Source organism: Bombina bombina, chromosome 2 (assembly GCF_027579735.1).
Source record: "Bombina bombina isolate aBomBom1 chromosome 2, aBomBom1.pri, whole genome shotgun sequence".
Taxonomy (NCBI): domain Eukaryota; kingdom Metazoa; phylum Chordata; class Amphibia; order Anura; family Bombinatoridae; genus Bombina; species Bombina bombina.
The window spans coordinates 230,060,045-230,085,984 of NC_069500.1; the positions used below are offsets into that span (position 1 = coordinate 230,060,045).

General features: G+C 37.3%; 1 protein-coding gene across 1 annotated transcript in view; it reads left to right on the forward strand.

Moving 5' to 3' along the window:
• Positions 1-25,940, forward strand: part of ADGRV1 (adhesion G protein-coupled receptor V1) — a 1,190,013-nt gene that overhangs the window by 467,010 nt on the left and 697,063 nt on the right. Inside the window, 6 exon segments of the mRNA XM_053699719.1 lie at positions 11,407-11,531; positions 12,103-12,275; positions 13,619-13,753; positions 15,516-15,623; positions 19,284-19,536; positions 24,292-24,414. Coding sequence (XP_053555694.1) covers positions 11,407-11,531; positions 12,103-12,275; positions 13,619-13,753; positions 15,516-15,623; positions 19,284-19,536; positions 24,292-24,414 — 917 coding nt within the window.

Sequence of the window (25,940 nt, forward strand, 5' to 3'; positions counted from 1 at the left end):
TACTTTCAACTTGTAATACGCTCGAAAAAAGCCGCAAAATACCACTTATTGCTCGAGCGCAACAGTTAGAGCTCCACTTGAAATCTAGCCCTTTGTATGTAACTCTGGCTTGTTTTCAAATTTATTTAGCTGCTTTACCTATTAATTACAGTTGGTTTGAAATTAAGAAACAAAAAACAAAACAGTGTCTGTGACTTGATGGTGCCAAAATTAATATATTGATTCATTCTCATTGTCATTGCTAGAAGTCATGAAACCCGAACACCTCAAAATGTATTTATTTGGTAGAGTTAAGAGAACGAAGTGACTTAGGACCAATCCAGCTTAGAGATCGAGGCCTCTGGACTCTTACGGAACATTAAGCTTAGTTCACAAATAAACCGTTTAAGGACTAGGGTAATTAGAACATCAATGACTAAATAATTGTTGTGCTGTGTATTGATTGGTTGACTGGGTGGCAGGCACTCCTGTATATTTGCCTGACAGCCAATGATCCGAGAGCTGAAAAGTGCAATAATCTTTAGATTATCTGGATGTGTGCACCCATCAATGTGATTCTTAAAGCCCAAGTTCCAGATGGTTCTTAACCAGTTTTATATAATCACAATAGTGTTATTATGTTGCACAGGTGTATATGATTGACAGGCTCACTGCCCCTGCCTGCTACAAAAGTGACCTGTTTTTTTTTTTTATTAATGGTAAAAGCAGTCCATTTCCACAAAAAGTGATTTATTTTTTTACATTTTGCTGTAACTTCTGGACTTGGAATATCAACTTCTGATTTAGCATGGTTAAAGTGATCTATTGAGTTTATTATTTCTTCCCATTTTCAAGTTAAAACCCTGGATCTAGTATATAATGGGGACCTAGCAGCATCTGGGTGATAAGTAAGTTTGAAAATCTCACTTAGGCAGCTTTTTCAGTTCAAGTATATTGTTCCCAAGGTTTTTTTAGTGCATAATATAAAATGTATGACATTCATATTTTTTTACCGTATTGTTGCACTTCCATCAAAAATAAGGGATAGTTCTTATAGCAGTTGAATTTTGAAATACAAATGTACCCTGTTGCAAATAAATATTTGAAATAATTTTATTTTTTATTTTTTTTTAATTATAATTTTTATTGAGGTATAGAAGAAAACAATATTGTAACCACAAACATAGACCCCCGACCCGTGGGGGCAATTTGCAAAAATATACATTACTATGCATACACTGAGTATTACAACAAAAACTTAAGGCACAAATAGTAACTTACATTTCCTGAAACATACATAATAAAGATCTAGTGGCCAAAGGTAGTTTCTAGTAATGTAATGTTATCTAAGTGGTTGACGGACCTAGAAATTAGCCTCAGAGTTTTTAATTTTTGATATATAGGACCTCTTTTGGGTCCTCACATCTATCATTCTCAATATATGATAAAAGAAAATTTAACATTAGTTACTATAGTTTTGCACATAGAGATGGACTATAAGAGACAGACCTATAAATTAGCCTCTGATTTTTTAAATTTTTGATATATAGGACCACTTTTGGGTCCTCACAACTATACTTCTCAATATATGTTAAGAGAAAATTTAGCACTAGTTACTATGGTTATGCTCATACAAATGGACTATAAGAATTTAAAGATTAAAGGAATCTGTGTTCCGATGCTTATAAAATAAACAAAATGTAAAGATTAAAGGAATCTGTGTTCCGATGCTTATAAAATAAACAAACAGTTGGGGGAGCTATAACTGGCATGTCATGCAAGTATATTCCAAATAGAGACTATAGAAAAACAGTGCCATAGGTGTGGAATAAGATCACAATATAGTATATATATCTAAAACAGTAGAAAAACAATATATGCTAGCTAGTTATAAACTATAACACACAGAAGTATTATAAAATTTATAGTATGGAATGATCGGTCCCAGAGACCATCAAAAACCTAATAGGAGGTGGAAATCTTCTATGTGTAATTTCCTTTACGCTGCTTATTATGTATGGGGCAATAGCTAAGAGAGAAAAAAAAATTCTGCCCTGTCTCGGCCGCTGGCAGAGCAGAATCCCAGTTCTATAATTTATCCCTAAACTTGATGGCTTGAGTCACAGAAATATTTTATACAATTAAAAAATCCAGTTCAGGCTTATAATGGGTTTATTAAATAATATAACTAAAGCCTGTATATGTTACCGAAAATCACTAGTGATATGAACTGGAATAATGTATAAAATAAAAGGAACTATGCTAAGGCTTCATAAAATTTGTCTAAAATCTCTAATGTGCTATACTCAACCTTGATGGATGTCATTTAGTATTAAACCTTTTGGGATAGCCAAAAAAAACATATATCATGCATGGCTCAAATTGAACAAAGTCTTTCTAAACAGGCTTCTGTGTTTAACTATTTTACAAACTATCTACCCCTGGATTAACGCTAATGATAGATTATAGGAATCCAATACCTGTTTTATATGGTATGTTGTATAAATCATCTCCATTGCCCTACATAGAATTATTCAATCAGCAGGTGCTTCCCCTGAATTAAAAGTATAGCCTGCAGTTAGGGTGCATATAAACGGGAATAAGCAGGTACAAGTGTCAAAACCCTCCTACATTCAATAACAAAAAGATAATTATGGATTCCTAGCATGCAAACCTGTAATTAAAGACTACAATTACTATAGATTTGTTACAGGATGGACTACAAAATATAACAGAGTCCAGAGACGTCAACTTTACCAATATCTAGGAGAGTTATGGAATAGATAAAACATTACAAAAAAGGATTATGAACTAACACAATATAAATTGTTGGTTAACAAGACTAAACGCAAAAATATTGCCTAACCATTGAGGAAATCGAAAACCATGTGTGGGTGATTGTGCAGTTAAGACATAGACTGTGAGAGAGGAATATGTCCCACATTTTCTGCCATCTCTATGTTCTTGAAGGGAGCTCGTTATTAAACGACTGCTGGTAATAAACGTTGAGCTGCCCCATACATGTGAAACAAAGTCTCTTATCCCACACCAGTAATCCGGCAGTTCTGTATATTAGTCTCCAGGCTCTCCAACCTTATGAACCAGCTATATGCACCACCTCTCAAGACAAAAGTCTCCAAATACTCATCAGTAACTGATCCGCTATTCCATCTGCCACAGTAGTAATGGATTGCATGTATCGGCTCAAGCAACTGTGATTTCACAGCAGTGGCGTCTAAATCTGTAGGTCCAGCCGCTGCTCTGCCCTCTGTATATATATACATACTGCCACCTTTCAGGGAAGCACGTTGAGGCTCTATTACTGTTGCGCTGTCATTAGGGAATAGTCACCATTCTCAGTAACTAGATCGTTGCTAGAGGGGACAGCTGACTGTCTATGGGATCGGAAACCACAGTCCCCTACAGGTGTAGCAGCCGGGTTCAACTGTGAGTAATCGGTCTCTCGATTGGATTCAGGCTTTACAGAGTGTGACCCCTCAGGCTGGAGCACCAGTTGTAGCGCATGTACAAGAGCAGCCTGACAATTATCTAGCAGGATGAATGCCACAGATGACATAGTAAACATATATGGCTATACAAGTTAGTGGGAAAAGTTTAAAGCATTAAGCCTCCTCTCTGGTCTCCATGTGGGCTAGAAAATGGCTGCCCTCAAGAACTTTGAGCGATAAGATTTGCATCAGAGCTATAAAGTTCCGCCAGCATAGTGTGTTTTCCTTTGCAGTATTAGGCTGTGGAATCTCCTGAGCCTTAGGGATGTCAAAATTGTTAAAGTAGAAGAGTCTTGATGGTCGCTAAGCTTAATTTTATGAGTAATATAGCCGGAGCTTCTGAACTATGCGACCATCCTGCTCTAGAGCTAGCTCCGCCCCCTCAATATTTGAAATAATTAGTATTCGCTTATGTTCTTAGTTTTGTTTCTTGTATTTAAGTCCTGCAAAACTTGTGGAAATGATTATGTGTAAATAGAAACGTAAACAATGAATCATTACAGGGAGTGCAGAATTATTAGGCAAGTTGTATTTTTGAGGATTAATTTTATTATTGAACAACAACCATGTTCTCAATGAACCCAAAAAAACTAATTAATATCAAAGCTGAATAGTTTTGGAAGTAGTTTTTAGTTTGTTTTTAGTTATAGCTATTTTAGGGGGATATCTGTGTGTGCAGGTGACTATTACTGTGCATAATTATTAGGCAACTTAACAAAAAACAAATATATACCCTTTCAATTATTTATTTTTACCAGTGAAACCAATATAACATCTCAACATTCACAAATATAGATTTCTGACATTCAAAAACAAAACAAAAACAAATCAGTGACCAATATAGCCACCTTTCTTTGCAAGGACACTCAAAAGCCTGCCATCCATGGATTCTGTCAGTGTTTTGATCTGTTCACCATCAACATTGCGTGCAGCAGCAACCACAGCCTCCCAGACACTGTTCAGAGAGGTGTACTGTTTTCCCTCCTTGTAAATCTCACAATTGATGATGGACCACAGGTTCTCAATGGGGTTCAGATCAGGTGAACAAGGAGGCCATGTCATTAGATTTTCTTCTTTTATACCCTTTCTTGCCAGCCACGCTGTGGAGTACTTGGACGCGTGTGATGGTGATGGAGCATTGTCCTGCATGAAAATCATGTTTCTCCAACATTGGTGTGTCCGGTCCACGGCGTCATCCTTACTTGTGGGATATTCTCTTCCCCAACAGGAAATGGCAAAGAGTCCCAGCAAAGCTGGTCACATGATCCCTCCTAGGCTCCGCCCACCCCAGTCATTCTCTTTGCCGTTGTACAGGCAACATCTCCAAGGAGATGGTTAAGAGTTTTTTGGTGTTTAAATGTAGTTTTTATTCTTCTATCAAGTGTTTGTTATTTTAAAATAGTGCTGGTATGTACTATTTACTCTGAAACAGAAAAGGATGAAGATTTCTGTTTGTAAGAGGAAGATGATTTTAGCAGACAGTAACTAAAATCGATTGCTATTTCCACATAGGACTGTTGAGATGAAGTAACTTCAGTTGGGGGAAACAGTTAGCAGACTCTTCTGCTTAAGGTATGACTAGCCATATTTCTAACAAGACTGTGTAATTCTGGAAGGCTGTCATTTCCCCTCATGGGGACCGGTAAGCCATTTTCTTAGTCAAAAACAAACAGAAAAAGGGCTTATTATGGGCTAAAAAAACTGGTAGACATTTTTATGGGCTAAATCGTTTGCTTTATTTGTGCATATTATTCAAATTTAGGCTAACAATTGACATTTATAATCTTGGGGAACGTTTATAAAACGGCAGGCACTGTATTGGACACCTTTTTCAGTCATATCTGGGACTGTATAGGGGTTAAATTGAAAAATGGCTCCGGTTCCGTTATTTTAAGGGTTAAAGCTCTGAAATTTGGTGTGCAATACTTTTAAGGCTTTAAGACACTGTGGTGAAATGAATTTGGTGATTTTTGAACAATTCCTTCATACTTTTTCACATATTCAGTAATAAAGTGTTTTCTGTTCGAAATTTAAAGTGACAGTAACGGTTTTATTTTAAAACGTTTTTTGTGCATTATTGACAAGTTTAAGCCTGTTTAACATGTCTGTACCTTCAGATAAGCTATGTTCTATATGTATGAAAGCAAATGTGTCTCCCCATTTAAATTTATGTGATAATTGTGCCATAGCGTCCAAACAAAGTAAGGACAGTACTGCCACAAATAATGATATTGCCCAAGATGATTCCTCAAATGAGGGGAGTAAACATGATACTACATCATCTCCTACTGTGTCTACACCAGTTTTGCCCATGCAGGAGGCCCCTAGTACATCTAGTGCGCCAATACTTATTACCATGCAACAATTAACGGCTGTAATGGATAACTCCATAGCAAATCTTTTATCCAAAATGCCTACTTATCAGAGAAAGCGCGATTGCTCTGTTTTAAACACTGAAGAGCAAGAGGACGCTGATGATAATTGTTCTGTCATACCCTCACACCAATCTAAAGGGGCCATGAGGGAGGTTTTGTCTGAGGGAGAAATTTCAGATTCAGGAAAAATTTCTCATCAAGCTGAACCTGATGTTGTGACATTTAAATTTAAATTAGAACATCTCCGCGCACTGCTTAAGGAGGTGTTATCTACTCTGGATGATTGTGACAATTTGGTCATTCCAGAGAAATTATGCAAGATGGACAGGTTCCTAGAGGTTCCGGTGCCCCCCGACGCTTTTCCTATACCCAAGCGGGTGGCGGACATAGTAAATAAAGAGTGGGAAAAGCCTGGCATACCTTTTGTTCCTCCCCCTATATTTAAGAAATTATTTCCTATGGTCGACCCCAGAAAGGACTTATGGCAGACAGTCCCCAAGGTCGAGGGGGCAGTTTCTACTCTAAACAAACGCACTACTATTCCTATCGAAGATAGTTGTGCTTTCAAAGATCCTATGGATAAAAAATTGGAAGGTTTGCTTAAAAAGATTTTTGTACAGCAAGGCTACCTTCTACAACCAATTTCATGCATTGTTCCTGTCACTACGGCAGCGTGGTTCTGGTTCGAGGAACTAGAAAAGTCGCTCAGTAGAGAAACTCCATATGAGGAGGTTATGGACAGAGTTCACGCACTTAAATTGGCTAACTCTTTTATTTTAGATGCCGCTTTGCAATTAGCAAAATTAGCGGCGAAAAATTCAGGGTTTGCTATTGTGGCGCGCAGAGCGCTTTGGCTAAAGTCTTGGTCAGCGGATGTGTCATCCAAGACAAAATTACTTAACATTCCTTTCAAAGGTAAAACTTTATTTGGACCTGATTTGAAAGAGATTATTTCAGACATCACTGGGGGAAAGGGCCACGCCCTTCCACAGGATAGGTCTTTTAAGGCTAAAAATAAGCCTAATTTTCGTCCCTTTCGCAGAAATGGACCACCCTCTAATTCTGCATCCTCTAAGCAAGAGGGTAATGCCTCACAACCCAAACCAGCCTGGAAACCAATGCAAGGCTGGAACAAGGGTAAGCAGGCCAAGAAGCCTGCCACTGCTAACAAGACAGCATGAAGGAGTAGCCCCCGATCCGGGACCGGATCTGGTGGGGGGCAGACTCTCTCTCTTTGCTCAGGCTTGGGCAAGAGATGTTCAGGATCCTTGGGCGCTAGAAATAGTTTCTCAAGGTTATCTCCTGGAATTCATGGAACTACCCCCAAGGGGAAGGTTCCACAAGTCTCACTTATCCTCAAACCAAATAAAGAGACAGGCATTCTTACATTGTGTAGAAGACCTGTTAAAGATGGGAGTGATTCACCCAGTTCCAATAAAGGAACAAGGAATGGGATTTTATTCCAATCTGTTCGTAGTTCCCAAAAAAGAGGGAATGTTCAGACCAATTTTGGATTTGAAGATCCTAAACAAATTTCTCAGGGTACCATCGTTCAAAATGGAAACTATTCGAACGATTCTACCAACCATCCAGGAAAGTCAATTTATGACTACCGTGGATCTAAAGGATGCGTACCTACATATCCCTATCCACAAGGAACATCATCAGTTCCTAAGGTTCGCTTTTCTGGACAAACATTACCAGTTTGTGGCTCTTCCATTCGGATTAGCCACTGCTCCAAGGATTTTCACAAAGGTGCTAGGGTCCCTTCTAGCGGTTTTAAGACCAAGGGGCATTGCAGTAGTACCTTACTTGGACGACATTCTAATACAAGCGTCGTCCCTGTCAAAGGCAAAGGCTCATACGGACATCGTTTTAGCCTTTCTCACATCTCACGGATGGAAGGTGAACAAAGAAAAGAGTTCTCTGTCCCCGTCAACAAGAGTTCCCTTCTTGGGAACAATAATAGATTCCTTAGAAATGAGGATTTTTCTGACAGAGGTCAGAAAATCAAAACTTCTAAGCTCTTGTCAAGTGCTTCATTCTGTTCCTCGTCCTTCCATAGCGCAGTGCATGGAAGTAATAGGATTGATGGTTGCAACAATGGACATAGTTCCTTTTGCACGAATTCATCTAAGACCATTACAACTGTGCATGCTCAAACAGTGGAATGGGGATTATACAGACTTGTCTCCAATGATTCTAGTAGATCAAAAGACCAGAGATTCACTCCGTTGGTGGCTGACCCTGGACCATCTGTCCCAGGGAATGATCTTCTGCAGGCCAGAGTGGGTCATTGTCACGACCGACGCCAGTCTAGTGGGCTGGGGTGCGGTCTGGGAATCCCTGAAAACTCAGGGTCTATGGTCTCGGGAAGAGTCTCTTCTCCCAATAAACATTCTGGATCTGAGAGCGATATTCAATGCTCTCAGAGCTTGGCCTCAACTAGCAAAGGCCAAATTCATAAGGTTCCAATCAGACAACATGACGACTGTTGCGTATATCAATCATCAAGGGGGAACAAAGAGTTCCCTGGCGATGAAAGAAGTGACCAAAATAATTCAATGGGCGGAGGATCACTCCTGCCACTTGTCTGCGATCCACATCCCAGGAGTGGAAAATTGGGAAGCGGATTTTCTGAGTCGTAAGACATTTCATCCGGGGGAGTGGGAACTCCATCCGGAAATCTTTGCACAAATAACTAAATTATGGGGCATTCCAGACATGGATCTGATGGCGTCTTGTCAGAACTTCAAGGTTCCTTGCTACGGGTCCAGATCCAGGGATCCCAAGGCGACTCTAGTAGATGCACTAGTAGCTCCTTGGACTTTCAACCTAGCTTACGTATTCCCACCGTTTCCTCTCATTCCCAGGCTGGTAGCCAGGATCAATCAGGAGAGGGCCTCGGTGATCTTGATAGCTCCTGCGTGGCCACGCAGGACTTGGTATGCAGACCTGGTGAATATGTCATCGGCTCCACCATGGAAGCTACCTTTGAGACAGGACCTTCTTGTTCAAGGTCCATTCGAACACCCAAATCTGGTATCCCTCCAACTGACGGCTTGGAGATTGAACGCTTGATTCTATCAAAGCGTGGGTTTTCAGATTCGGTGATAGATACTCTGGTTCAGGCCAGAAAACCTGTAACTAGAAAAATTTACCATAAAATATGGAAAAAATATATCTGTTGGTGTGAATCCAAAGGATTTCCATGGAATAAGATAAAAATTCCTAAGATTCTCTCCTTTCTTCAAGAAGGTTTGGAGAAAGGATTATCTGCAAGTTCTCTAAAGGGACAGATCTCTGCTTTATCTGTCTTACTACACAAAAGACTGGCAGCTGTGCCAGATGTTCAAGCATTTGTTCAGGCTCTGGTTAGGATCAAGCCTGTTTACAGACCTTTGACTCCTCCCTGGAGTCTAAATTTAGTTCTTTCAGTTCTTCAAGGGGTTCCGTTTGAACCCTTACATTCCATAGATATTAAGTTACTATCTTGGAAAATTTTGTTTTTGGTTGCAATTTCTTCTGCTAGAAGAGTTTCAGAGTTATCTGCTCTGCAGTGTTCTCCTCCTTATCTGGTGTTCCATGCAGATAAGGTGGTTTTGCGTACTAAGCCTGGTTTTCTTCCTAAAGTTGTTTCTAACAAAAATATTAACCAGGAGATAGTTGTACCTTCTTTGTGTCCAAATCCAGTTTCAAAGAAGGAACGTTTGTTACACAATTTGGACGTTGTCCGTGCTCTAAAGTTCTATTTAGAGGCTACTAAAGATTTCAGACAAACATCTTCCTTGTTTGTTGTTTATTCTGGTAAAAGGAGAGGTCAAAAAGCGACTTCTACCTCTCTTTCCTTTTGGCTTAAAAGCATTATCCGTTTGGCTTATGAGACTGCTGGAAGGCAGCCTCCTGAAAGAATCACAGCTCACTCCACTAGGGCTGTGGCTTCCACATGGGCCTTCAAGAACGAGGCTTCTGTTGACCAGATATGTAAGGCAGCAACTTGGTCTTCACTGCACACTTTTGCCAAATTTTACAAATTTGATACTTTTGCTTCTTCGGAGGCTATTTTTGGGAGAAAGGTTTTGCAAGCTGTGGTGCCTTCCGTTTAGGTGACCTGATTTGCTCCCTCCCTTCATCCGTGTCCTAAAGCTTTGGTATTGGTTCCCACAAGTAAGGATGACGCCGTGGACCGGACACACCAATGTTGGAGAAAACAGAATTTATGCTTACCTGATAAATTACTTTCTCCAACGGTGTGTCCGGTCCACGGCCCGCCCTGGTTTTTTAATCAGGTCTGATGAATTATTTTCTCTAACTACAGTCACCACGGTATCATATGGTTTCTCCTATATATATTTCCTCCTGTCCGTCGGTCAAATGACTGGGGTGGGCGGAGCCTAGGAGGGATCATGTGACCAGCTTTGCTGGGACTCTTTGCCATTTCCTGTTGGGGAAGAGAATATCCCACAAGTAAGGATGACGCCGTGGACCGGACACACCGTTGGAGAAAGTAATTTATCAGGTAAGCATAAATTCTGTTTTTTCTTGAAGGCTGCAGACTTCTTCCTGTACCACTGCTTGAAGAAGGTGTCTTCCAGAAACTGGCAGTAGGACTGGAAGTTGAGCTTGACTCCATCCTCAACCCGAAAAGGCCCCACAAGCTCATCCCAGCCCAAACCAGTACTCCACCTCCACCTTGCTGGCGTCTGAGTCGGACTGGAGCTCTCTGCCCTTTACCAATCCAGCCACGGGCCCATCCATCTGGCCCATCAAGACTCACTCTCATTTCATCAGTCCATAAAACCTTAGAAAAATCAGTCTTGAGATATTTCTTGGCCCAGTCTTGACGTTTCAGCTTGTGTGTCTTGTTCAGTGGTGGTCGTCTTTCAGCCTTTCTTACCTTGGCCATGTCTCTGAGTATTGTACACCTTGTGCTTTTGGCCACTCCAGTGATGTTGCAGCTCTGAAATATGGCCAAACTGGTGGCAAGTGGCATCTTGGCAGCTGCACGCTTGACTTTTCTCAGTTCATGGGCAGTTATTTTGCACCTTGGTTTTTCCACACGCTTCTTGCGACCCTGTTGACTATTTTGAATGAAACGCTTGATTGTTCGATGATCACGCTTCAGAAGCTTTGCAATTTTAAGAGTGCTGCATCCCTCTGCAAGATATCTCACTATTTTTGACTTTTCTGAGCCTGTCAAGTCCTTCTTTTGACCCATTTTGCCAAAGGAAAGGAAGTTGCCTAATAATTATGCACACCTGATATAGGGTGTTGATGTCATTAGACCACACCCCTTCTCATTACAGAGATGCACATCACCTAATATGCTTAATTGGTAGTAGGCTTTCGAGCCTATACAGCTTGGAGTAAGACAACATGCATAAAGAGGATGATGTGGTCAAAATACTCATTTGCCTAATAATTCTGCACTCCCTGTATTTATGAATAGAAAAAATGTGACATGAAATTTAGGATTCCGCCTGATTGCAAAAGGTATAAGATAAATCACTTATTGTTTCTAAAACTTATATTGTACATTGCAGGACAAGCGTCTTGACCATTGAAGAAGGCAATTTGACCGTTTATCTTAAAGTATCCCGCAGCAATGGCCTAAATATGTCTGTGAGCGTAGAATGGGAGACTATGTCCGGAACTGCCTTAGGAATAAGTATGATATGTTATTGACACTTTATAAAAAGGAAATTGAATGTTTCAATGAAACTCATCAGAAGGAATGGATTTTTTTTTTAATAAACTTGTTCACTTGCTAAAAGTCCAGTGAGTGCGGATGCCTTGTATACATTAATAACTAACAAATTGATCCTGACACACTGGCACACTGACACACTGGCACACTGGCAGTTGTTGATATGCTGATGTGAGTGCAGATCCTTCCCTTGAAACTTGATATATTTCAGGTTTTTAAAAGTATTAAAACAGAAAGCAATATTTGTGCGTGTTAGAGATACACTTAACTAATCAAATGTGATACAAGTACAATGTATTGGGCTGTTTAAAATGGTTTTCTTAAACCTTTTAGCCAACAATTTTCCGTACTGATTGAGAGAGGTGTATCTTAAAGTCAGTATTGTTTGACTTCTAATATGGCCATATGTCCTACATTTGAATCCTGATTATTTCATAACAACATATTTTTGTAGGCAAATGATTAAGATCTTACATTGTCAATTAAGTTATTTATAATCCTCTTCAGTTATTTTTTTTCTTCTTTTTTTTAGAGGGTCCATATGATGTACTTTCAGTACTGCAAAACTTTCAAAGTGATTCAGCTTCTAGATGGCGCTTCTTCAGTTATGCTGATACAACATTTGCTATTTTATTGAGATCATTACCAGTAAATCAGGCAATTTCCACAATTTATGAATGGCGTGGGATATTTATACCAATACAGGTATCATTTCAAACTACAGTTTGTTATTTATATCTGTAACCTCTTTGTGAAGCTTTAGAAAATTATGTTAAAGGGACAGTCTACATCCAAATTGTTATTGTTTTAAAAGATAGATAATGCCTTTAATACCCATTCCCTAGTTTTGCACAACCAACATTGTTATAATAATATTCTTTATAACATTTAAACCTCTAGGTTTCTGCCTGTTTCTAAACCACTACAGACAGCCTCTCACATGCTTTTTTATTAGGTTTTCTCAACAATAGACTGCTAATTCATGTAAGCCACATAGATAACATTGGACTCTCTCCTGTGGATCTGTGCCTGACACAGCACAAATTGGCTAAAATGCAAGTCAATAAATAAAAAATAAATAGCCATGTGATCAGGGGGTGTCAGAAGAGGCTTAGGTACAAGGTAATCACAGAGGTAAAATGTATATTAATATAACCATGTTGGTTATGCAAAACTGGGGAATGGGTAATAAAGGGATTATTTATCTTTTCAAACAATTAGGGCTACATTACAAGTGGAGTGATAAATTAATAATAGTGCTCCACTGAATAATACCAGCACACACTAATGTGCCCTGGTATTATTAGTAAAGTGCAATGTGAAAGCAAGCTCGCATTCGCATTGCTAGGAAGCATTGCGCTCACGGAGAGTGCTTCCATAGGCTCCAATGGGAGCGTTGGTCTGATGCCATCAGTGACGGCATCAGAACCTAAGCACAGCGAAGGGGGTAAGTAGCGCAGCAATAGCAGCAAATTATTATATACATATATATGTATGTGTTAATATGTGTATATACACATATTAACACATAAATATATATGTATATATTCATATACGTATATATTTACAGGGAACACACAGTTCCCTTAGACCGCAATGTAAAGGCACTTTTCCAACACTCCACGCCTGCTAACTTTAAAGACCAAAAACTGCCTAGTGCAGTTTTTTATTTAAAAAAAAAAAAAAAGCTACATGTTTTAATAAAAAATTATAATGCCCTCTATTTCGATGGCATTTGGGGCATTTTTAGAAAAATAACTCTGGATAAAAAATTTCTGGTTAATTTTCTGAGTGCTAATTGCTACAGTAAGCTCATGGTAGCAATAACCATCCACTAACGGCTTGCTATTTATCGTGCGCCTGCAAACGGATAAATGAATGCGCTATAATTTAGCGCTCCACTTGTACTTAGCTATTAAACAAAAGTAAATTGATTGTTTTGTGGGATGCCAATGAGCATAGGTGACCATGAATGTATAAAATTATATAATTCATCCTTGAGTATTTCAAGTTTGTTTTCTACCCAATTACTTCTCTTTGATTTTCAGGACTTTACAATTGAACAACCCACCAGTTGTATGTCATTTGCTGCAAATGGATCTCAGTTTGTAATCATCACTGGGGGTGATCAGTCTTCAAATAACATTGTGTATACTTTCACACTTCAGCAGGGATTATCACAGGTAAAAGATTTACTTATTTCCCATTAATTGACATGTCTTTTTGATATATTATATTGTGCAATGTGAAAACAAACCATTGATGATGTATGTTGTCTTTAATAATGCAATAAAGTGACGGCACCAAAGCACTGAGCTTTTCACTTGGATTGTGTTTATCATATAATAAATTATATTACCATTAGAAGTGATTATATTAATAATTAATGACATTATGTTTTGACTGAGCATCAACGCTGAATCAAAATAGTATTAGATTGGCACTGAAACACTTTTTTTGTTACATTTGTGCACATCCTAGGTTTATCAACCCTTCCTCATTTTCAGGGATCACCCTTATTTGACCAAACATTTTTTTTTTTACAAAATTTTGAGTATCATGTCCCTTTTATGTCTGAGAATTCTGGTGCACACTGCAGATTTTATAGGCTTATTCCTACTACATATCTGTCCCTAATTGGATTTAGGGTGAAGGATTAGATAAAATGCTACAAAACAATGAAACACAATTACAGTAGTTGGTTGACAACTCCAAATAAGGGAAGAAGTGGGGAATTTGGCTATTTGTAACATAGTAGATGAGGTTGAAAAAAGATCGAAGTCCATCGAGTTCAACCTATACAAATCTAAAATATATACAAAAAGCTCCAGTTAAGCTTAAATAATCCCACTAAAAAGTGACCCATTTAATACTATCAATCATATCCATGAATTTTGTTTATAGACAGAAATGTATCCAAATAATTTTTAAATGTATCTAGGGTATTGGCATTCACTACCTCCTTTGGTAATGAGTTCCACAATTTTATTGCTCTTACAGTGAAAAACGTTTCCGTTGCAGGAGATTAAATCTCCTTTCCTCCAACCTTAAATTGTGACCTCTGGTCACAAACAATTTTCTTGGAATAAACAGAGCTTCTGCCATCTCTGTATATGGGCCTTGAATATATTTATATAAAGTAATCATGTCACCTCTTAAGCACCTTTTTTCTAAAGAAAACAGACCCAGTTTGGCTAGCCTCTCCTGATAGGTTAAATTCTCCAATCCCCTTATTAGCTTTGTGGCCCTTCTCTGAACTGTTTCTAGTTCTGCAATATCTTTTTTTGCGATTGGTCCCCAGAACTGCACTCCATACTCAAGGTGAGGTCTTACCAGGGCTTTATATAGTGACAGAATTATGCTTTCCTCCCTTGAGTCAATGCCTCTTTTAATACATGCTAATATCTTTTTAGCCTTTGAAGCTGCTGCCCTGCATTGTGCACCCATCTTTAGCTTGTTATGTATTACTACCCCCAAATCCCTTTCCTCCTGTGTTTGGCTAAGTCTTGTCCCATTTAAATAATACGTTGCCTGCTTATTTTTACTTCCAAAATGTAGAATCTTGCATTTTCCCGTATTAAAAAATAATTGGAGCAAACAAGGGGTTAATGTGTTCAAAAACATTTCACTTGCAAGTAGTATGTTTTTTGTCCATTTAAAATATTAAAAAGCTCAATTCAACAGTTTAATATTAAATGTCACTATGAAATATTAGCATAATAACATTTATTTAGTAATATTGCATTTGCATATGTGTAATCTTTTTGTCATGAGGTGTTATTAGGTAATATAAACATTAGCCATAAAACTCAAATTGGCATAAATATCAATGATAAGTCTATTTCATGCAGTTTTATTAGTGCTAAAATCATCACAATTTTAATATAGAAGTTAACCAGTATGTTTAAAATATTGCTTTTTAACAATAATTTTTTTCCTCTCAAGACACAGACTCTAACAGTTCCAGAAACCAGCAATGTTGAACATTTTTCTTCTGAAAGTCAAGATTATCTCATCATCACAAGTCATACGGACAGCCCAGAATCTTCTCAGGTTAGATGTTGCATGATGATTGAATTGTTATACCAACATTATATGCTACACTTTAATTTACCTAGAATTTCAAGGTTCCAGTTCACCTAATGAGCTGATAGGGTTTTTCTCATGCTTGATTATCCAGCTTTCAGTTTAGAGCAAGCACATTTAATGCATTATAGCCAATTGCAAAAATGCAATCTATGGAGTGTAAACAGAAAGAGAAGCAGTCTGCCAGGAAAGAATAACAGCTTAGTGGCTTATTCTATGGCCCGGTTACTACCTGGGACTCGGAGTAGCTTATTTTTGCCCAATTGTGCTTTTCACAGAGGAAAATTTTCTTCAAGTATATCAGTCTGATCCCTCCTAACAAGGTCAGTCCAACCCCGAAATACCAGGCAATGCTCCTCTGAACAAGGGAAACAGCAACCCCAGATGATTGTTTCAGCCTCCTTTGGGCCTTGTCATTGAGGTGCAGCCATGGAGTGTGCACATCACTGGAGTGCAATCTATACTATTTGTATTTTCACTCTTAAGTCATTGGTTAATAACTATCATGTGCATGGTAGTATAGTGCACACTACAGTATCTGTGTTATATAGTGTGTTATTTCTCTCAGATAATGCTTGAGTATAAAAATTTAACTCATGTAGTGTATTATTTTTACAAAGTTTCTTTCTATACACTGTCAAAGTAAATTTTATTTATGATTTACCACATACACAAATACACACATACATCCTTGACCCCTTCCCACTTTCGCCATTGTCATATACTTTAGCTCTTTAACCCTTTCCCTCGACTGATATTTTTAACCCTTTGTTTCACATTTATTATGCTTTAATTCACCTCTATATTTATGTCCATAGCATTGTAATATGTTTTTGAATACACAATAGCATGCATTAATACTTAACAGCAGGTTTTCAAAAGTTAGAAAGGCAAAAGCAATAGTTTGGATTGTGTGCATATGCAACACTAAACCACCGACTTGTTATACAAGTACAATAAGCACACTACTATTGCTTCCCATTGAAATTATAGTATAATAAGTATCATTTTTGTAGTACCAGATAATGTTTGTAGAACCTGATTGTGTGTTATTATTTATATGTGCCTAATCTCAAAATAACGTACTGCATGTTTTTCATTGGCCTAGATTCATAGATAACCATGAGGTTGCCAATGTGCCTCATTGTAAAGGCAAGATCGTATTTGAAATTTATTGAGTAGCTCTTCACCTATCTATTCTAGAGTTTTGTTACTGGGTATTCCTGCCATTGACATCTATATTTGAGCGAGGTGCCTAGTACTTGATATATCACAAATTAAACAAGAACCGCTAGCAATGCAGCAAAACAATAATTACATCCATAGCACTTAAGAAACATGATTGCAGAATGGCTGATGTAAATGTTTGCAGTTGTAAAATATTTGCATGTCTGTTTTGTTAAAGTACTTTCACTAAATAGGACACAAGGTGTCGCCAGGGGCTGGCTGTGGGCATTCCAGGACATTCTAGAGCCCAGTATGCAGAATGCAAGACATTATTGCCTCTGTTAATTATCACTAAACATTATTTCAAAACTGACAAGATTGTCTTATTTTTATTTATTTTTATTTTTAAGTTTACGGCATATGTTATTGTGGAAGAGTTATTTCTGCAAATTATTATTTTAACAAACAGGTTTTGTTAAATCTTGGCCAATTAATTCTCAAACAAATTTGAAGTTGGCTATGGATTAATAAACGTAAATAGTAGCTCCCTCCACCATGGCCCTGATTTTCTAAAGTTCTCTGCTCTGGTAACATTTTCTAACGAGATCCGTCAGCACTATGGGATCCCTCACAATCTTCTAGAAAGGCAAATTTTGTTGTATGTCCCTAGATTTTGTTGCATTAAAGTGAAGGTAAAGTTTAGGTAATCCTAATATATCTAATCATTCTTTTTCCATTGGATAACCTAATCGCTAACTTTATTCAATAAAAAAATAAATGCAAATATTTTAATTTGATTCATTGCTTTTCTTGCTGTTGCGTCGATAAACCCTCCCAACCACTATTTCCGGATTTTTTAGTGCCATGACGTATAGAGCGGTCCCACCCGCTCTATACGTAATCTCAGAAGTGCCTTCATGGTGAGCGCTGCAAATGCGCAATTCTGATCTTACATCCCCAATGCGCATGCGTTAATCGCGGGGAAAACATAATATTGAATGAAGAGCTTTATTCATTCATTACTATGTTATGTGAGAGACGCGACTATTAGCAAAAAGAATGTAGCGCATGCGCAGTGCATCTAGGAGAGGGATGACGTAGGGTCACGGCCGCCTAACGGCCAGAATTTCAACTGGATGAATAAACGTCAATCAAAAAGAAAGAAAAAAAGAAAAAAAACGGGACGAATTTTGAACAATGAAAAATGAAAATAAAAAGTTAGATTACGGGATATGTAAGTAAAAACCTAAAAAATGATGACTTAAAGTCCTATTCAATTTTAAAAAATATTTGAATTCTGGATTGTTGACAAGTTAACTTTACCTTCACTTTAATGTATAATGCTTTGTATTCTGGTTTACTTTATCCTACTTGAAAATTGTTATGGTTTAAAAAGATAGATAATTCCTTTATTACCCATTCCTCAGTTTTGCATAACCAACACTGTAATATTAAAAGGACAGTAAACATACAAAAAAGAAAAATAACATATCAAAACATCATATACAGGGCTAGATTACAAGTGGAGCACTAATTTATCTCTCACATGCAAACGGGCACTAAATAACCAGCCATTACAAGTGGCTGGTTATTCCTACCGCAAGTTAATTTTATAAATATGATTAATTTTATAAATATGCCCCAAATGCCCCCAAAATACAGCGTAGTGTATTTTATTAAAACAAATTGTACCATTTTTATTTTTTAATAAAATAACTGCACTAGGCAGTATTTTGGGGCTAAAGTTGTCAGGAGTTGGGTGTTAGAAAATAAAAGGCACTGAAAAGTGCCTTTACATTGCCGTCTATAGGAACTTTGTATATACACATATTAATACATAAATATATATGTATATAGTCATATACATATATATTTATATTTGCTGCCATCGCTGCGCTACTTACCCGCTTCACTTAGGTTCTGATGCCGTCTCTGACGGCATCTGAACAATGCTTCCATTGGAGCCTATGGAAGCGCGGTCTCATGAGCACAATGCTTCTGAGCAATGTAAATGGGAGCTTGTGTTCGTATTACACTTAACTTGTAATACCGCGCACATTAGTGTGCGCTGGTATTACTCACTGGAGCGATAATATCGTTTGCAAGCGATATTTAGCGATCCACTTGTAATCTAGCCCATAATAAACTATATTTCAAACTTTAATTTAAGAAAGTTTAATAAGTTAAATCATATAATTACTGTTGAATTTTTAATTCACTGAGTTTTTCTCCTGTGAGGTTTGCAAGATGATTTCACTCCAAGTTGGAGAGTTTTTGATAATTGGGCCCTATATTGTTTTTTTTCCCCCACGATTTTTTCAGGATAGTTTTACCACATTGTCCATTGTGCCATTAAAATGGTGATATGTGCAATTAAATAATTATGCATAAATACAAATATATATTCAATAAATAACATTTACAGTAATTAATCACAACTATTTTTTTCATACTTTTTAGATATTTGTGTTGAAAAATTGTATTTTTATACCACATCAAAAGCTCCCAATCAGTGGAATTTCAGGATTGACAGTTTTTACAAGAGGAGAAATTGCCTACATGGCTGTGTCATTTAAAAGCTCTGCAGAAAACGCTTTGGTTTACACATGGGCCGGTAATCAGTTTGGAAACCCACAAGACATTCCAATCAAAGGAGCAACACAAGTGGAATCCTCGATTTCTGGAGCAGATGTCTACATCATGTTTTCAGAAGGTAATATAAGAACATTTTCTTGCTAATATACAGCTTTGCGCAAAAGGTACATTTCGTAATTGATTTGGAGAAAAGTATTTAATACATTTCACTTTTCTTCATAGTTCATTAATATATATTTATAGCCAGATACGAGGAGGTCATGAAGGTTGCAGGGCTTGTAACCATTGACCAAATGCTTTAACAAATGCTTAACATTTATGCTTTTAGCCTAGCTGTGTGTATCCAAGGGCTGACTAATTTGTGTACAATCTGTTAATTTTTTGTTATTCCCACTATAGGGCTTTATTCCTAGGCTGGTCTGGGTGTACTTGCCTGAGCCAATGATTGCAAATACAGCTACCTACTGTTTTGCAAGTGGCTTAGGATGTGTTCCTCTGGTTTGAGAGTGCTGTCCATAACTTGTTTTTATATATATACTGTGTATATATATATATATATATATATATATATATATATATACTCTATGTCCATAAATTTTTAAGAAAATGTGGCCTAAATTACGAGTTTTGCGTTATGAAGGGTGCGGTGCTAACGAGCAGTTTATGCTCACCGCTCACTTACAGACAGCACTGGTATTACGGGTTTTTACAAACCCGGCGTTAACCGCAAAAAAAGTGAGCGTAGAACAAAATTTAGCTCCACATCTCACCTCAATACCAGCGCTGCTTACGTTAGCGGTGAGCTGGTAAAACGTGCTCGTGCACGATTTCCCCATAGGAATCAATGGGGGAGAGCCGGCTGAAAAAAAAACTAACACCTGCAAAAAAGCAGCATAAAGCTCCTAACGCAGCCCCATTGATTCCTATGGGGAAATAAAAGTTATGTCTACACCTAATACCCTAACATGAACCCCGAGTCTAAACACCCCAAATCTTATACTTATTAACCCCTAATCTGCCGCCCCTGACATCGCTGACACCTACATTATATTATTAACCCCTAATCTGCCACTCCAGACACCGCCGCCACCTGCATTATACTTATGAACCCCTAATCTGCTGCCCCCAACATCGCTGACAGCTACATTATATTTATTAACCCCTAATCTGCTGCCCCCAATGTCACTGCAACCTAACTACATTTATTAACCCCTAATCTGCCGCCCCCAATGTCGCCACCGCTATAATAAAGTTATTAACCCCTAAACCTAAGTCTAACCCTAACCCCCCAACTTAAATATAATTTAAATAAATCTAAATAAAATTACTACAATTAACTAAATAATTCCTATTTAAAACTAAATACTTACCTATAAAATAAAACCTAAGCTAGCTACAATATAACTAATAGTTACATTGTAGCTAGCTTAGGGTTTATTTTTTGGCAACTTTGTATTTATTTTAACTAGGTACAATAGTTATTAAATAGTTATTAACTATTTAATAACTACCTAGCTAAAATAAAGACAAATTTACCTGTAAAATAAAACCTAACCTAAGTTACAATTACACCTAACACTACACTACTGTACAATTAAATTAATTTCCTAAATTAAATACAATTAATTACAATTAAATAAAATTATCTAAAGTACACAAAACAAACACTAAATTACAGAAAATAATAAAGAAATTACAAGATTTTTAAACTAATTACACCTAATCTAATCCCCCTAACAAAATAAAAGAAGCCCCCCCAAAATAAAAAAAGCCCTACCCTACACTAAATTACAAATAGCCTGTAAAAGGGCCTTTTGCGGGGCATTGCCCCAAAGTAATCAGCTCTTTTACCTGAAAAAAAATTACAATCCCCCCCAACATTAAAACCCACCACCCACACAACCAACCCTACTCTAAAACCCACCCAATCCCCCCTTAAAAAAATCTAACACTAACCCCCTGAAGATCACCTTACCGGGAGACGTCTTCACCCAACCGGGCTGAAGTCCTCAACGAAGCCGGGAGAAGTCTTAATCCAAGCCGGGCGAAGTGGTCCTCCAGACGGGAAGAAGTCTTCATCCAGACGGCATCTTCTATCTTCATCCATCCGGCACGGAGCGGGTCCATCTTCAAGACATCCGATGCGGAGCATCCTCTTCTTCCGAAGGCTAAACACAGAATGAAGGTTCCTTTAAATTACGTCATCCAATAGAATTATATCAGCCAATCGGAATTAAGGTAGAAAAATCCTATTGGCTGATGCAATCAGCCAATAGGATTGAACTGGCATTCTATTGGCTGATTGGGAAAGCCAATAGAATGCCAGCTCAATCCTATTGGCTGATTGCATCAGTCAATAGGATTTTTTCTATTACCTACCTAAATTCCGATTGGCTGATAGAATTCTATCAGCCAATCAGAATTGAAGGGACACCATCTTGGATGATGTCATTTAAAGGAACCTTCATTCTATGTTTAGCCGTCGGAAAAAGAGGATGCTCCGCATCGGATGTCTTGAAGATGGACCCGCTCCGCACTGGATGGATGAAGATAGAAGATGCCGTCTGGATGAAGACTTCTGCCCGTCTGGAGGACTACTTCGCCCGGCTTGAATGAATACTTCTCCCGGCTTCGTTGAGGACTGCGGCCCGGTTGGGTGAAGACATCTCCCAGTAAGGTGATCTTCAGGGGGTTAGTGTTAGGTTTTTTAAGGGGGGATTGGGTGGGTTTTAGAGTAGGGTTGGTTGTGTGGGTGGTGAATTTTAATGTTGAGGGGGATTGTAATTTCTTTTCAGGTAAAAGAGCTGATTACTTTGGGGCAATGCCCCGCAAAAGGCCCTTTTAAGGGCTATTTGTAATTTAGTGTAGGGTATTTTTTTTTTATTTTGGGGGGGCTTCTTTTATTTTGTTAGGGGGATTAGATTAGGTGTAATTAGTTTAAAAATCTTGTAATTTCTTTATTATTTTCTGTAATTTAGTGGGGGGGTTTTGTACTTTAGATAATTTTATTTAATTGTAATTAATTGTATTTAATTTAGGTAATTAATTTAATTGTAGTGTAGTGTTAGGTGTAATTGTAACTTAGGTTAGGTTTTATTTTACAGGTAAATTTGTCTTTATTTTAACTAGGTAGTTATTAAATAGTTAATAACTATTTAATAACTATTGTACCTAGTTAAAATAAATACAAAGTTGCCTGTAAAATAAAAATAAACCCTAAGCTAGCTACAATGTAACTATTAGTTATATTGTAGCCAGCTTAGGGTTTATTTTATAGGTAAGTATTTAGTTTTAAATAGGAATTATTTAGTTAATTGTAGTAATTTTATTTAGATTTATTTAAATTATATTTGTTAGGTGGGGTTAGGGTTAGGGTTAGACAGGTTTAGGGGTTAATAACTTTATTATAGTGGCGGCAATGTTGGGGGTGGAAGATTAGGGGTTAATAATATTTAACTAGTGTTTGCGATGCGGGAGTGCGGCAGTTTAGGGGTTAATATATTTATTATAGTGGCGGCGATGTCCGGTTCGGCAGATTAGGGGTTAAAAAATGTATTTTAGTGTTTGCGATGTGGGAGGGCCTCAGTTTAGGGGTTAATAGGTAGTTTATGGGTGTTAGTGTACTTTTTAGCACTTTAGTTAAGAGTTTTATGCTACGGCGTTGTAGTGTAAAACTCTTAACTACTGACTTTTAAATGCGGTACCAGTCTTGACAGGAGAGGGTCTACCGCTCACTTTTTGGCAGACTCGTAATACCGGCGCTATGCAAGTCCCATTGAAAATATAGGATACGCAATTGACGTAAGTGGATTTGTGGTATTTCCGAGTCTGGGCAAAAAAGTGAGCGGTACACCTGTACCTGCAAGACTTGTAATACCAGCGGGCGTTAAAAAGCAGCGTTAGGACCTCTTAACGCTGCTTTTTAAACCTAACGCACAACTCGTAATCTAGCCGTATATTTGTTCCAAAGCTGCATACAAATAAAAATAAGCATGACATTCTTTCACAAAAGTCTATTTTAAGGCTGCTGTTCCAGTAAAGCCAAAAACGACCGCTGGCCTATGAATCTGAATGAAATTTATGAGCTAGGACAGTGGATAATAAAGATAAATAAAGAAGAAGAATAGTGTAGTATATTGTAATGAATAAACATTAAAAGAGTATCTGCTCAGTTGATTATACTGTTACTGTGAGAGTCGCTACTGAAATATTCCTTTTAATATCTTTGGTTGAGATTACAAAGGTTATAACACACCAACTTGGGAAATCCCTGAAGCAGGGTGGATTTGATTTAAATCAAATTGATTTAAATCACAATTTAAATAATTAGTCAGTACGTCCGATTTAAATCATGGTTTTCATTTTGATAGTAATTTAATTGGTTAATCATTCATATTTGATCAACTTTTCACCTGTACTTTATTGGAAGGAGAAAAATAGTAATTACATTAATAATAACAATTGAAAGTTTTATTTAACTTAAACTACAACAATATTTTTCCTTTTTAATCCTTGCCCCTCCCTCCCCACACTTAGGTCCTTGTACAGATCTACTCCACTGCAAACAATCTTCTATTTATTGAGCTTCTTGAAACGTAGTATGGGTCGATTCTGTGCACTTAGATTTGAAGGGGAGCTTTGGCAGTAAAGTCAAAATTAAACTTTTCCCGGTATCCCATCAGGCCAATCCGGCCCTGATAATGGCAAACAATGTAGGGGGCTTCAATAATGCCTGGGTATGCTATCCTACAAACTAGAAAAGTTTACACTTTAAGGAAATTTCGTTCAGACTTTTTGGGCCTATTGTTCTTATCTGCTGTCAAAATCTATGTTCCTATGTTTCTCTATTGCTATACAACTATTTTCTTTGCAGTGATATACTCTTCTATTACAATTTTCCTGTGGGAGTCTGGGCGGACCTTCTTCCGAATGTTTCAGTCCATTCCTATCGGAAATGGTAACATGATCCACTCTTTTACGCCACCATCCGGCTTAGGTGAGCAAAAAGAATTTAGATGTGAGATATATTCTTTGTATATCCTTAATTTTAGTGCATTTTTTTCTCATGTTCCTGTTGGTTGGTAAGATTCTGTTTTAATATGCTTCATGACGGAAAAGTAAAAATGTTATTATTTTGATGTAAGTAGACAGTGCCATATTATATGCATTGCATGCTTCCAGTTTGATCATTTCAGTACACGGTGGCACTTACTTGTCTCAGACTCAGTGATTCAAAATGTGATTCCCTGCCTAAATGCTGATTCTTGTTAGATTTTCCTCTTTAGATCTTATTTGTGCCTAACTTGCATCTTCGCAAGTCAGGAGAGAAACTCAGTTATTCACTTACTTTTAAACAATCTTTACTAAATGCAGCCTTAAAGGGATAGGAAAGTCAAAATTAAACTTGCATGAATCAGATAGAGCATGTCATTTTAAGACACTTTTAAATTCACTTCTATTTTCAAATGTGCTTCATTCTCTAAGTATTAGCTGCTGCTAATTGGTGCCTGCACACATTTGTCTCTTGTGATTGGCTAAATAGATATTTTCAGCTACCTGTCAGTAGTGCAATGCTGTCCCTTCAGCAATGGATAACAAGAGAATGAAGAAAATTAGATAATAGAATTAAATTGGAAAGTTGTTTCAAATTGTATGTTCTATCTGAATCATAAAAGAACATTTTGGGGTTTACTATCCCTTTAAGCCTGGCCTTGTTACTTTGTGTTGCACACTCACGAGAAGACTCCAGCACTCCTATTCTCATTCACTATAAATTTATTAACAATGTTTTGGTCAGCAGAACTTAATCATGTCGTTTACATGCTACGGAATTTTACAGCGCTATACAAATAAATAACAATAATAATAACAATACAAAATTTAACTAAGCACAAGTATTTAAAGCTTATAAGCTCCTTCGCATTACCCCATAGTAACCAATATGCTGATGACAAACTCTAAATAAGTGTTTTAAAATAGTACCCCCTAGTGGGTAAAGAACAGACTAGGAAAAATGTATTACATTAATATATAGACAGAGGGTTTTGGTTATATTAACTGTTAACTTCAAAAATATTTTACTTTAAAAAAAATTACCAAACAATAGGAAAGTTTATATTTCATCCAAACAAATCCTCAACTATCTTTATTAAATAAATTTCCTTGGTTATATATACCTATTACAAAAAAAGCCATGCCATTAATTTATTTATAATATTATATTTATTTTTAATTATGCCATCTGTATTAATGACCGGTACTTAATTAAACTTTGGCATTGTGTGCTTTCCAGGCAAAGGAAATTTTCATGACTTTTTAAATTTTCTTTGCCTTACCTAGGAAATGCTTACAATGCCACAATTTAATTAAGAGCTCTTGTGTCCTTCACCCTTGTACCTGTCATATATATATAGGATTTATAGTTACTATTCAAAACTGATTTTACTGTACATTAAAATAAATGCCTCTGTGGGAGGGTGTATGTTGTGGAAACATCTACTTAGGTCAATTATTGCATAATTA